The 14,000-nt window shown below is 39.8% G+C and overlaps 1 protein-coding gene across 1 annotated transcript; it reads right to left on the bottom strand.

Annotated features, from left to right (window-relative positions):
- Window positions 1–1,728: 1,728 nt before the first annotated feature.
- eif3eb (eukaryotic translation initiation factor 3, subunit E, b) lies at window positions 1,729–13,197 on the bottom strand. Its single transcript, XM_080787871.1, has 13 exons — window positions 13,082–13,197; window positions 11,818–11,935; window positions 11,373–11,490; window positions 10,775–10,817; window positions 10,569–10,673; window positions 8,983–9,108; window positions 7,988–8,112; window positions 6,357–6,483; window positions 5,982–6,083; window positions 4,167–4,276; window positions 3,754–3,856; window positions 3,087–3,221; window positions 1,729–2,269 (listed from the first exon to the last, which is right to left on the bottom strand). Exons 1-13 carry the CDS (start codon window positions 13,169–13,171, stop codon window positions 2,222–2,224), a joined length of 1,350 nt encoding a protein of 449 aa, XP_080643997.1. The 5' UTR covers window positions 13,172–13,197; the 3' UTR covers window positions 1,729–2,221.
- Window positions 13,198–14,000: the final 803 nt, after the last annotated feature.

Raw genomic sequence — 14,000 nt, 5'->3', positions numbered from 1 at the left:
CACCACCAGGAGCAGAACCCAGAGAAGCCGGGCCACAGCTGGGTTTGTGATGGCCCAGGCCATGAGGGTATCCATGATGAAGTTGAAGACAGTACCGAGTCTGTCAAGTGTGTTCCAATAGACCTCCTGTGCGTGTGGGTTTCTGCAGGGCCAGTGTCTCTCCTCTCGGGGCAAGGCACAGTGCTTGTAACAGAAGGAAGAGACTGCCTAGGCAACAGCAACCACAGATGGGCACCAGCTGTTCCAGAAGCAGCCCTCAGCCCACGTCAGCTCTGTGCTGTGTGTGTGCAGTGCACATGCATGTGTTGTAATTTACAGAGCTTGGACTATGTGCATAAGGAAAACTGCTTACGGAGGAGTGGCTAGCCTGGAATCTCCAAAGGCCAACCGGCCACTCCCCAGGTGAACAGCAGAGGCAACACACACATACCATGCACACACACTTAAACTTCAGGATCCTGCATGCTAATGGTAAGAGGACAACTCAGAAATGCACCTGGGGCAGGTATTCACTGCTTGAATACCTGTCAACAATCATTTGTGCAGAGGTGTGTCTGAAAGGGGTGATTGTCAAGAGTTACAGTACTTGTCATTAAAGATGCCATTTCTAGGTCAGCTTGCATGTTATCCACATTATGATGTTCTATAATAATAATGTACAGTAAAACAAGTCAATAGACTGGTTTCACCAGTAGCCTACCAACACAAATATTGACTCACAATATACTGTGCACGTCAATATATTGCAAACTAAGGTGTGGTCAAATATTATGGCAGCAGTAATAACTAAACTGAGGCATATGCTATCTTGTGAGTCACCATCCCAATAATTTCCATCTCTTTTAGTTTCTACAACAAGTACAGTATGCCATTTCCCATATTCAGCCTAGAAATTCCATATCTTCATATCCATGCCTGAGCCTCACAAGCTAGCAGGCTCCCGCCCAGAATCAAAAGGACGTTTGCCTCCCCGCACCTCTAGCTGACTGGATTCATACAGCATTAACAGTGGGCAGGAAAATCATTGTTAAGGAATGGAAGTCTGAGGATTTACCTCCAGCACATGTATGGTTCACTCAGCTTGGTAGTGTGGCTGCTTTGGAGAAGTTATCCTTTAAGATGAATAATCAGTTGGATAAATATGATTCGAAGTGGAACGTGTTCCTCTGTCATGTTGCAGGTGAAATCCATGGTCAGGCAATGCCCTTTTGATTGTTTATTGTATTAGTATACATATGATACGGTTGATGATGCTGCGTGTTTGGTCGTGTAAACGAATTAAAAAATTGAATTAGATTTATTTTTATTTGTTTAGCTTGTCTATCCTTGTTTTATATTATGTTTCTGTGTTCATACATAATGTCCATGAATACGTATTCTGTTGTTGCTTGTGTTTGTATTTTATATTTTCTGTTTTTGTGAAAAAATCTACCGGTAAATAAAGTACTGATCATTAAAAAAGAAAAAAAGGACGTTTGCCTTCAGTCAGAACTTTATCAAGTTTCATTTATTTCTATACCACAGTACCATTGCGTTGTGGCTTTTACCACAGATAGTGCCTGTATGCTCAGCCTCAGCAGGAGAATCTATAGTGTGGGAGAACTGCAGAAGAACAAGGGGTCATAAAACAAACACTAACTGGGAAAAGGAAAGGCAAATGGATCAAGCACGCCATCTAGTGGAAAATGGTCTGAAATGGAATACACATGAAATTCATTTTCCAAAAGGTAAAGAGGAGAAATTAGCTTTATTTTTGTTATTATACATACCGTTTGTGGTTGCATGTTCTAAGGGATATTTTTGTATATATATTTTTTTAAATACAAATGGTAATACATGGAGTGACAATGCCAATTGTTTTAAGAACATTCTGTTTTACACGCACATTATTCCTGTGCGTAAACCTGTGTAAAAAACTAAAGAGTTTTGAGAGTACACAATGTAATTACTAATTATGCAGACCCAATACAACTTAAGTATACATTTCTTAAAATGTTACCGTACTATTAGCGACTGAACCGTCAGCCATAGTGATAACAATTATCTCCACTTAATGTGTGGCATCTTACCACATAGTCAAGGTTTTTGCAAACTCAGCAGAACTGTCAGATGTATCTTGTTGGAGGTTAAATTAGAATTGGAGAGGATGGATCAATTTAACGTGAAACGTAGCCGACTTCTCTTCACACACAGCTTCATGGTCCATGGTGATTGAAGTCCTCTAGAAGCCACTAGTTGCAGTATCTGCTTGAGCACCCCAGTTTGGCGTCTGGCAAAAAATAAAATGGACAAAAAGCAAAGGAATATATTTTGATCATTTGAACACATTTGCTTACATACACTGATATACTAAAGAATAAAGAAAATACCTTTTCGCTGTTAACAAGACATCCATTCATACAATTCTAAAAACTGATGTGGTAAAAAATACCTTTATCCACATAGCGATCACAACAGATATGTCTATATTTAAATCTGATAATGCTGAACTGCTTACATCAATATTACTACCTCATAACATTAATTCTTACATTATTTTGCCAAGTATATTATCACATACAGGTACATGGAATTTATAAATTTTAATTCACCTTAAATATTAGGAGTAAGTAACTATAGCACTTTATTGAGCCTCACTGTTTTGTTAGTCTATTTATTACTATTATTTCATGATTGTTGTATAGTTATTATTTAGCATTAGTTGGTATTAATTTGAGAGATCATTGGGTTAATTTAATTATTGTTTGGACACCAAAGACATGCCTCCCCAGGCCTAATTGATTGAGAGAGCATAAGTAGGCCTTTGTGGACAAAACTGGAAAAACGTTTTTACCAGCATGATGAGAGCACTTGAAAATGTTTGTAAATGCACTTTTGTGGATCAAGATAAGTAAATATGCAAAGCAAAAATGACATTCAACTTGTGGACAATCTGTTTCTTTTGCCCGAGTACAACTAAAAGTCAAGGTGCATCAGTGAGTTTGTTGATTTGTTTGGAACCAACACAAGATCCAGAACAGTTGAGATTCAGTGTCTAGCTTAAGGACGAGCCAGTTACCATCAATGATGTACACAGGCCAGCCTACCTCATTCCTGTTGCTGTGGGCGATCTTCTTCTCTATGTTCATAGCCAGCATCTGGCTACGGAAAGACAGACTCTTGGTCTTCTCGATCACTTGCTGGTATGGTGACACTGCATTGTTGCCCATCACCACATGACTCTGAGGAATGAGAACGCAGATGTTGATCAAGAAACACCATGATACATGCACACTATTGGTTAGTTAAGTAGGAATGAATGTTGTTGCTAAAATAATGTCCTATCCGTCTTTGCAAGAACTGAGAGTGACGCTAGCTTTGGTCTTTATAGTGTTGCGAGTTTCGTGGCTACTGTATGTGACCCATGAAACTCATTAAAAACAAACATTGTGTCCATTTCACACAATTAATGGATTTCAGTCCTGGAAAAAAAAACTTTTTGGAGTGTGCCCTTCACTATTTTATTTCACTATGTGCCCTTACTATTTTCTACCATACCAGGAAGTTATCTGCATTCACCTTCCTTCTATGTCCTTCTCATGCCGTTATTATTTGAGTAGACTTGCAATGCCACATGCCAATGCCTACATGGCAGAATAGAACACCTGCGACCAGCAGCAAAAGGGTTGCAAGTTGCAACACACTGCACTGGATTAAGTCGTTTTAACCAGAAAGCCATCCTCCCATACAGGTGGTCTCTGTATGCAGTCTCACCAATTTAGAGTCGATCTTAGCGTCTAGTCTGGCGTTACGGATGAGGTTCACGATCCATCTCTCCGCCTCCTCTGGAGTCATGTTGAGCTTGTCTGCCAGCATACTGTGAGGAAGAGAAGAGAGGAGACATGAGCTTAACAAAATATCCTCAGGGATGAATCAAAGTGTTTTTGACAGTTCACCCCGTGGTGCTTGAAATGTAGGGGGGGCATTAATGTCTATAGTTGTACATTTAAGTTATCATTTGAAAACTATTCCAAATGAATGCTAAATGATTAGCTATGTAGTTAGCTAATCTAGTTATGTAGATTCACCTTAAATAAAATACGGATGCAAAAGTAGTATTAAAAAATAATAAAAAGAAAGGATACATTACTGGTTTTAAGAGAACACTTCTTTACAAGAGGCTTTACCTGATGCTGATACATTGATGAATGCGACAAAATGTCTCAAAGATAAACAGTCGAGCATTCTCAATAAAGTCCTCAAGACAAGCGACCAGGAAGAAGTCATTCACAAGAACCTACACAGGAATAAGAAAACAAAAATCAGACAAATCCAAGTGCAGAGAGAAAACATAAAATCCTATAGCAAATGGTCAGTAGTGCAGACGTGTGAGTGATATTTATTGTACTATACAGTAGATGACTTGTCCATCAGAACATAATTGTAGTAATTATAAAAATAGCTAGGTACAGTATAGTGTTATGTTTAATCTAACACTGATTTGACAGATTGCATAAATGCATATAATGCATCGACCACAAAACTGCATTGAAAATGAGGGACTCTCCAATACAATAAGTAGACACTATGAACATTATGATCAGTTGAGTAAAAATATTGACGCTGCCGACGACCAGATTGGAAATATAATCGAGTTTTACAGCAGGGAAGATAATGGTAATAAAGAACAGTCTCCAGAACAACTTAGACATGTGAATATATTCATGGCGTCAAACATAGAAAGAAAAGACAAGAGATGAGCTACTATTATTTGATGAGGTGGAATAATACAGTATGAATCCACGTAAAATTCTATCATTGAAAAGCTTTGTGACTGGCAGTTTTACAGTCTGCGGTGCTGCTTCATTATTTCCGATAGGCATTGAATTAACAAGAAGACATCTGACTGACATTACCATGGCTCTAAACAGGTTTGAGTGAATGGCTTTACTTGCAAAAAGGTAAAGCGCATATGCAGTGAATTTTCAACCTACCAACATGAAAGACTTGGTCTTTGTACACCAAGTCCAATGCTGGCTTATTAGTCAATGAATTTTAACGCATCAAAATAAACTCAGGAATTTAACTGGGTTCGAAAACAAAGCACTGTCACAGCCACTTGTCAGATTAGGTGTGCATTCTGTGCGGCATGCAATTACCAATTGTAGATTGTCTATCCGTGTTGGGCAAGCTACAGTAATTAAAAATGATAAGGTGTCCAATCTGTATGGTAGAGTATGTTAATACAATATAACTATTGTATTTTGTGTCCCTGCTCTTCTATGGAGACATTTAGATTGTGTCAAAACTCACCTAGACACAGGATCTGACACAAATTTTGACTTGACGGACAAGAATGAATTTATCCCCCAAGCAAGCAGACAGGCTCTATTAACTCAATGGTATTTTTTTTTAAAGAAATCAGGAAACCAGGTTCAAATCCAGGGTAGAAGAGGGAAGTTAGTAGTGCAGCTTTTACGTTGGACACATTGTAGCGAGCTAAGCTACCAGTTATATTAAATAAAGCTTCACAATACTGAAGCTACCCTCAGCTAAGCCACAGAAAAATGACAAAAGTAGTTCTACATCAAAGCGTAACATTGATTGAACCAACTTCACTCAAAGTCGGTGCTATCTCAGCGATCAATAAAACGGTCATTCAAACAGATCGGCAGGCAATGTAGCGACTGCTGCAGCAACTCTAAAACTGCCATCAAGGAGTTTCTCAAAGAGAAGGAAAGTGGGCACGAAATCTGTCAGCTGTTCTGCTTTGAAAATCAAACTGAATCCAGAAAATGAGGGCAGACAAGGATTTGTGGAGGATGAATAGCTTGCTAGGTTTAATGCTTAGGAGATCAGAGCAGCGTGGCTGGCTCATATTAACCTTTAATACCACCGCCTACTTTCATAGAGTATTACATCCAATTGCCAGAGCTCGCACACACACTTTGGAGGTCACCCTCACTCCCTTCTAAAATGTTTTTTCTATCCATTCTTCTTACCGACTCGCACTCCCTCAGTTTCTTCTGGGCACTGTCAAAGTCAAAGTTCACGTAGAGGCACTCCACAAACTCTGTGATGGGGTCCTTGTACGTGTATGACTCCTGGGGAGGGAGGCAGACAAAATAATCAAATGCATCGAATAACTTGACTTTATACATCATTCTGCTATGCACATCAAATAAAAGTATAAAAATAAATTGTTCTAGAACACTGGGAATAATTCATTCCTGAAAAATATCATGTGCATTGTCTTTGATAATCACATGGCCCTCAATGTGATGTATGAGACATTTCACATTCATCGTTTTTATTAGAGCATTGCATAATGCAGCTTTAAGAAAGGTATTGAAAGTCATCCAATGTATTAAGCTTACCTGTTGAATGACTTTAACCAAGTCCTTCAGCACCTGCCTGCGTTTGCGGACATCTTTGTTGGTGATAACTGCAGTTGTTAGGTAGCGCAGAATATGTGGGCACATTGTCTGGATGACATTCAGGTACCTAGCAAGCAGACAAAAACATGTATTGACTGTACTGCCATTATTGCCTTAACAGCCTTCATACCAAAATAAAATAAATCTATGAAACAGTGAAAAAGATTTCATACAACGATTAGATGGAATGCATTCAAGATGTAAATTCAAGATGAAAGCGAAAATTAAGAAACAGGCCAACAAAAAACACAAGAATGTCAGTTTCTTACTATACTTTCTCCATACTAATATTGTGGTCAGTGTTCAGAATAATGTGACAGTGTCCACAAATTCAACTGGTCTGGGTCACTTAACAATTTTGTGATAAATATTTCACTGCATCAAGTGACAGTTTGCATAAAACAAAATAAGATGCACCACAACTCCCCTTGGGCATGTCATACTGTAGGTGAAACTTGACAAATTTTACATTTATTCAAAATCTTTCACTCATTTTCTGGATTTCTGACATTGTTACTAAATAGTAGTCTTCGAGGTTAATAAAATAGGCAATCTACAAGCTCACGATGCGTTGCTTCACATCGGTTATGTTTTAATAGCATATTTGCGAACGCAGTGAGCACTTACTATGAGACCTAGCAGATCATGTCTGTCTGTGTGTGTGTGTGTGTGTCTGTCTGTCTGTCTGTCCCGCTTTTGTGCCCATATATGGAGCTGAGTGATTACGTCACTATGACTCAGCCATAACCATATAAGGAGTCCCCAAAGCAGCTATACGTCCAAAACCCAAATATGTACGAGCTGCGTTTGCGCGTCTTACTGGTTGCGAACGCAGTGAGCACTTACTATGAGACCTAGCAGATCATGTCTGTGTGTCTGTCCCGCTATCCAAATATGGAGTGTGTTGCATCAGCAATCACTCAGCTCCATATATGGGCACAAAAGGGGCCAGGTACCCCAGCTCCATATATGGGCACAAAAGGGGCCAGTGATTTGTTTGTTGTGGACCTGGCCCCTTTTGTGCCCATATATGGAGCTGAGCGTTCGCTTCCCGCGTTCGCGCATCTTACTCGTATAGAATAGTATATAACCAGTAAGACGCCCTGAGGGCGAGACGCGACCTCGCCACATGCATGCATACGCCTGGGTGACGGCAGACAGCTGGGTGAGCACTGGTGCTTTGGCATGGGGGTCAGATCAACATTTGGAATGAATGATGGTACTGGCCATGGAGCGTCTTGAGTGTACACTAAGTATGATGAGGTCAGATCAACATATGGAATGTCATAACAGGTCAGCTCCATATGTGGAGATCTAAGGATTTGAGGTCAGATGTAGAGTTGCTGGCCGGCTCTATATATGCAGATCTAGGTGATGATCCAGTCTTCTCCATGTATGGATATCCAGGGTTTTATGAGGTCAGTGTGGTAATATATGGTGGCATGGTGTGTCACGAGGCGTGAGGGACTGACGGCCATATATGGTGGTGTGACGTGTCGTGAGGTGTGAGGTTTACATAATAATCTGCGACCTACGGTCGTAATAAGGTTAGTGGTTAACATGTTATTTACTGCGGCTGGTAGAGGAAGAGCTCGATGATGTTGTCTCTGCCTTTAGGGTGATTGAAGAAGACAAACAGGGACCAGTGGATGAGCCAGGTCCTCTGTTGGAGAGCCTGTAGGGGGGAGCTCACCGACTATAAGGGGGAAAGAGAGGGGCTGAGTGTTAGATATTCACTGGAGCCACTCACCTAATGGCCCATTGTGTAGTAGTGCTTGCAGAAAAATATACTACTAGTGATGAGAGATTAATCGGCATCAGCCGATTTTTGTTGTTTTTAGATTGATCGGCATCGGTTCGATTAATCAATCAGGCCGATTAATTAATTGGTCCGATTAATCGGTCTCTCTACTCTTTACAGATAAACAAGCCCAAAGTAGCCCAAACAGCTCAAGCTGTTCAAGCCCAAACAGCTTGAACAGATCTACAAGCACACAATATTAAATATAAAAGGTATTTAAGTTAAATCTGACGTGCCTAAGCCTGCAGTGCAGACACCCTGTTACATGTATTTTTCAGAATGGACAAAAGTATTATAATTTTTCAATACAGAATGAGATCATCATATCGACATCGGTAATATCGGTTATCGGCCATAAGCCCATAACAGCAATTAATTATATCAGACATCGGTCAAAATGTCTCATCGGCACATCCCTAAAATATACTGTACATTCAAGATTGATAATTACAACCATTGTTCAAAAAGCTAACTTCTGAGTTTTACACTATAATGGCGCTCTTGAGACAAGCGTTGAATTTAAATAGAAGATCTGTAAGTAATTTACAATATTTAATGTTGCTTTACTGTATATTAATTTATTTTATTAGAATACTTCCAGGTGATTAATGCCCTCCCTTGGAAAGTTTTTTTTTCTAATACCATGTTTTCTTGTGGTGCAATATTTCTTATGACTTGTTCTGTCTCTCTGGTACATTTATACATTAGTACATTAATAAAACCACTCAAGAATTAGACTACATTTTGTACAGAAAAATAGCTTACATTGTTGTCAATAGTCTCCCTGAGGCGAGTCAGGTCCTCCATAGCTGCATCCCAGTTCTGCATCAGTATTTCAGAAGCAAGTTTGCCCCATAGGGAGCTCAGGGCATTCCTGTCTGTTGAGGGAACCTGAGGTAAGAGCAACATACCAAGTCAATCTTCGTCAAAACAATACATTCAAATATCTTGCTATTGATGATGGTGAACAATTGGACAGTTCAAACATCTAACATGCATGTACTTGAAAGCATGCACTTTGAATACATACATACATGCATTATGGAGACAAACACTGTTCTAGGTGGGCCCGGCATGGCAAAACAGGTCTACATAGACAGGGCTCGAAATTAACTTTTTTACTTGGTAGCACTGGTGCTCCCAAATTCAGAATGAAGGAGCACCAGAAAAAAATTAGGAGCACCCACCAAAATTTTACGAGCACCAATATGTAATCGATTTTTTACATTCATTATTATTACACTTGTAGCCTACAGCAGTGGTTCCCAACATTTTTCATGTCAAGCACCCTCAAATTGACACTCATTAGCCCACGGACCCCCATTTGAAAATATATGCCAGGGACCCCCATATGAGAAGATTTTTACGGCTCTAGCAGTGATTTTCAGTTATTTACATTTCAAGGACCCCCAGTTTGACCTGAATTAGGCTACCGTTCCCCATTTCTATCTCTGGGACCCATAAAATCAAAGTTAATTTAACTGAGTGTACAAATGTACAGTGAAATTAGTTTACCCATAGTATGTAGTACACTCTCAGAGTTTCAGACCCATAAGGGTCCATTTGGTTCCTAACTATCATTTAACCGAGGACCCCTAGGGATCCCCGGACCCCACTTTGGGAACCACTGGCCTACAAGCCAGTTGGTATGAGATGCTATTTTTGTGGCAATAAACCAGTTGAAAATATAATTAAATTCTAAATACTGTCTCTGCTATAATTTCTGAATTTGTAAATGGCTACAAAACCCTTTGTTTTATGTAGGCCTGCTTTTTGATTGAAGTAAAAAAAAAAATAATAATATATATATATATATATATATATATATATATATATATATATATATATATAGGCCTACTGTATATATTTATGAGAAGTTATTTTCATAACGTCATCATAAATGTGTGTGTGTGTGACTCCACACATTCCATTCAATTGAGCCCTTTTGTTGTCTCTCACAGCTGAGGACCTCAGGTCCAGCTGATGTTGATCACCCAATCAGTCCACGGACTGACGGGAGGTTAGAGGAAGTAGAAGAAGCCAAGGAGATATTTCTTTAAACAATCATAACTCTGGACAGGAATGGACTAGGAACTTACTTTTTTTTTTTACATGCTCAGATCTTTATGCTCTACAAGTTTAAATCATCTCGCGGGAGGGAACCGGCCCGCGACACTTTCGGTCGCGATCGTTTTGGTCGCACTACAGTAATTATATGCAGTAGCACTGGTGCGCCCAGTTATATTTTGAGATCGCACAGATTAAAATTCAGGCGCATTTGCGACCAAAATGGTCGCTATTTCGAGCCCTGATAGAGCTTTCTGTATCCTTTTATTTACGATTAAACTTACCAGCACGCGGAAGAAGTAGAGGTACTCTGCTGCACCAGAGTAGTTACCACACTCATACTGGAACTTGGCATACCTGTAGAGAGTATCCAGGTACTCTTGGCGGAACTACAGTATGGAACACAATGTTATGATGTTTTTGCACAATGCAGTGAATGCACACACTAGTATTAATATCCTATACAGCAGCTTAATTTTGCAGAACTTACACTGTGTTTCTCAGACAGATAGTCAAACAGCATCCTGCCATCTCTGAGGAGGAAAAAACAAATAATTTGATGCAAAAACTGTCACAAACGTTTGCATGTGTATGTTGTGCCACAAACTGTGTGTGTGTGTGTGTGTGTGTGTGTGTGTGTAGCTTGTCAGATGTAAGTAGGCAGAAGGCAAAAGAGGGAACTGTGAGAAACTGTTAAGTGTGTCACTTCCCCTTATGCATTTGATTTACCGTAATGTCCGGACTATAAAGCGCACCTGAATATAAGCCGCACCAGCTAAATTTAGGGAAAAAAACAAATGTGTACATATACAAGCCGCACTGGACTATAAGCTGCATAGAGGCCATAGCCGGCCATAGAGATAGATTTAGAAGGTCCCCTAGGGGCCGTTAGCTGTAAAAATCCATAGATTAGCCGCACCGTTGTATAGGCTGCAGGGTTCAAAGCATGGGAAAAAAGTAGCGGCTTATAGTCCGGAAATTACTAGTCACTTTTTGAGTTTTTATAGTAAAAATAAATATGAATATATTTTAAAAGTACTTGATCAATAAGTTAAACTTGACCAGCCCATGTTCCAGTTTGGTCTGACCTTGTGGACTGCATCTGTCGAGTAGTCTCTGGATCTTCAAACATCTTAACGATGGGCTCTGTCTCTGACTGGAGCTGCTTCAGCTGAGCAACCACAGTGGTCCTTTTTTCTTTCAGGGCTGAAAAGAGGTTGGTTCAATCACTGATTCGAATTACTGTATCTGGTCCGGGGAATACCAGAGGTCCAATTGGACCTTTACGGGTCTGTCACTCCGGGAGTGTACAAAATGCCATTTGGTTCCATTTGTACACTCTCAGAGTAATAAGCAGAGGATTTTTACAGTGTAGAATGGGGTCCCAAAGATTAAAGAAAATTCAAACTCACTTAACTAAACTATACTGGAACCACAAAATACACCTTAGAATCCTCAGAGTTTATTTAACTTAGAGAGAGTACAATACAAAAACATTTGTATAGAAATATAGTAGATAGATGGATAACTTACTGCCTGGGATCTCCTTTTCTGGGTACAGGTGTTTGTACACATCCATGGCAAAATCCACCATGTTGGTTTCGCTGAGGAGCTCCAGCTTTCCCTGAAGAAGTTCCTGCTCATTATAGATCTGTAATAGATATGATCATATAAGTAGTCTCTATAAGTAGTATGTCAAAGGTTTTATTAAACGAACACTGCAGATAAAGAGAGGATAATTCTGGCTTTTAGTCCAGCTGCAATGTTTGTGAGTTTGACATAGTTTAAAACAATCAGTCTCAGATAGGAAGTTCCTGGATGTATGGGCTGTCAATGGTCGGTGTCTAGCGCAGTGGTTCCGAAACTTTTTCGTGTCAAGGACCCCCAAATCAACATTTATTAGGCCACAGACCCCCCATTTGAAAACATATGCCAGTGAACCCGATAAGGGAGGATTTTTACGGCTCTAGCAGTGATTCAGAAACATTAATTTCATGGAGCCCCAGTTTCACACGCATTATGCTACGGATTCCCGATTTAATGGAATTTTTATCTCTGGTACCCGAATTTACATTGTAAAACCAGTTTGGAAGTTGGAACCACTGTTAAGGAACCAAATGGACACTCTCAGAGAGTTACAGACCCATAAGGGTCCATTTGGTCTAATTGAGCTAGGTACCAACTGGAGTACTCAAGTACCCCTAGCGGTTACTTCGCCTAGCTCTGGTCCATAGCTCTTGCCATAATGTAAACCTATATGGACCAGAGCTAGGACCCTACGGGAGAGGGAACATATGGGGCTAGGACCAGAACTACTGAGCTAGCATTAGTGCTATGGACCAGAGCTGGCATAAGCCATAATATTTAGACTAACTATCTAAATAAATAGATATTAATCATATTCCTTCATACCGACGAAACGTTTTACCACAGGATGTTGTCATAAGGGGGGTCATCCCCGGCTTCTGTGTTCTTACTAGGGTTAGCGTTAGCCTTGGATCAAGACCATCGGAGGTATTTTATAGTCCCGACTTTTCATTTCGTAGATATAAAAACGTCTAAATCGATCAAATACATCTACGAGTCTTTAATCTAAGGCTAGGTTAGGTAGGGTTATTGTAAACGGCGAACATGATAGAACCCGGTCAACGTTGGACCATATGGGTTAGCACAGCCAACAAATATGGCGTGACATACAATGCAAACCATCACACCGCGTCTTGGGGAGCGACCATAACGATGAAAAGCCAACAACGCATTGTGAATCGATGAAAAATAACAGCGGAAATAAGCGTACCTCTTTCACAGAGAGAAATTCTAAAAGAGGAAAAACTAAATGCCGGTCCAAGAAATGTGCGATCCTGGTTGTGAGATCGTAGTCCGCCATGTTTGCACGCTACGCTACAAAAAGGATCGAAACTTTATGAACAAATCACGCGTGGACACACGACAGTAGAGCGGGATGCGTTCTCATGTTAGCCCGCCCCCTATGGCCCGCCCTCTGACGACAGCCACTTCCTATTTTCTTCCCCTTCCTTGAAATGTAGTGAGTGTCAAGTGTCAAAACTCAAAAGAAATATAGTATCCAAAATACTCAAGTAGGTCTAAAGTACAGATACTATTTATTATTATTAACGTATTATTATTTTAATTATACAGTACTAAAGTAAATTTACCTGTTACTGTCTACAACTTCACCCCATTCATTTATTTCATAATATAAACTGGTATTATCTTGTTGATTTCAAGCTGTCTATACCGTGGCATCAATGGCATGGCACGAGTATCAGAATCTATTTCAAGAAAATAAGTTCATTTATTGGTGTTTACTGATAAACAATATAATATAATAATAATAATATGTAATTGTAATTACATTGTAATGTAATGTAATTCAAACATAGCTACTGTATCAAGCTGTGAGTTTTACATGCCCACTAATCAGACCCTTTTGGGTATCTATTCCAGATGAAATTCTGAAACTGATTGGAATTAGAATACCATTAGATCCAATTCACTACATCTTAGGGGCAGACATAACTACCACACTAACTAAAAGTAACAAACATCTAGTACGAGCCTTGCTCTATGCTGCTCAGCCGTCAATCCTTCATAAATGGATAGATGACAGCCCTCCTAGTGTTATATTATGGTTTGAAAAAGTGCTACGCTTAATGCCATTGGAGAGGCTCTCATCAGTCTCATGTGTCCTATGG

Source organism: Protomyctophum bolini (assembly GCF_963924005.1).
Source record: "Protomyctophum bolini genome assembly, chromosome: 17".
In the NCBI taxonomy this organism is placed as follows: Eukaryota; Metazoa; Chordata; class Actinopteri; order Myctophiformes; family Myctophidae; genus Protomyctophum; species Protomyctophum bolini.
Note: the sequence above shows the minus strand (reverse complement) of the source record. Positions and strands in the feature narration are given on the sequence as shown.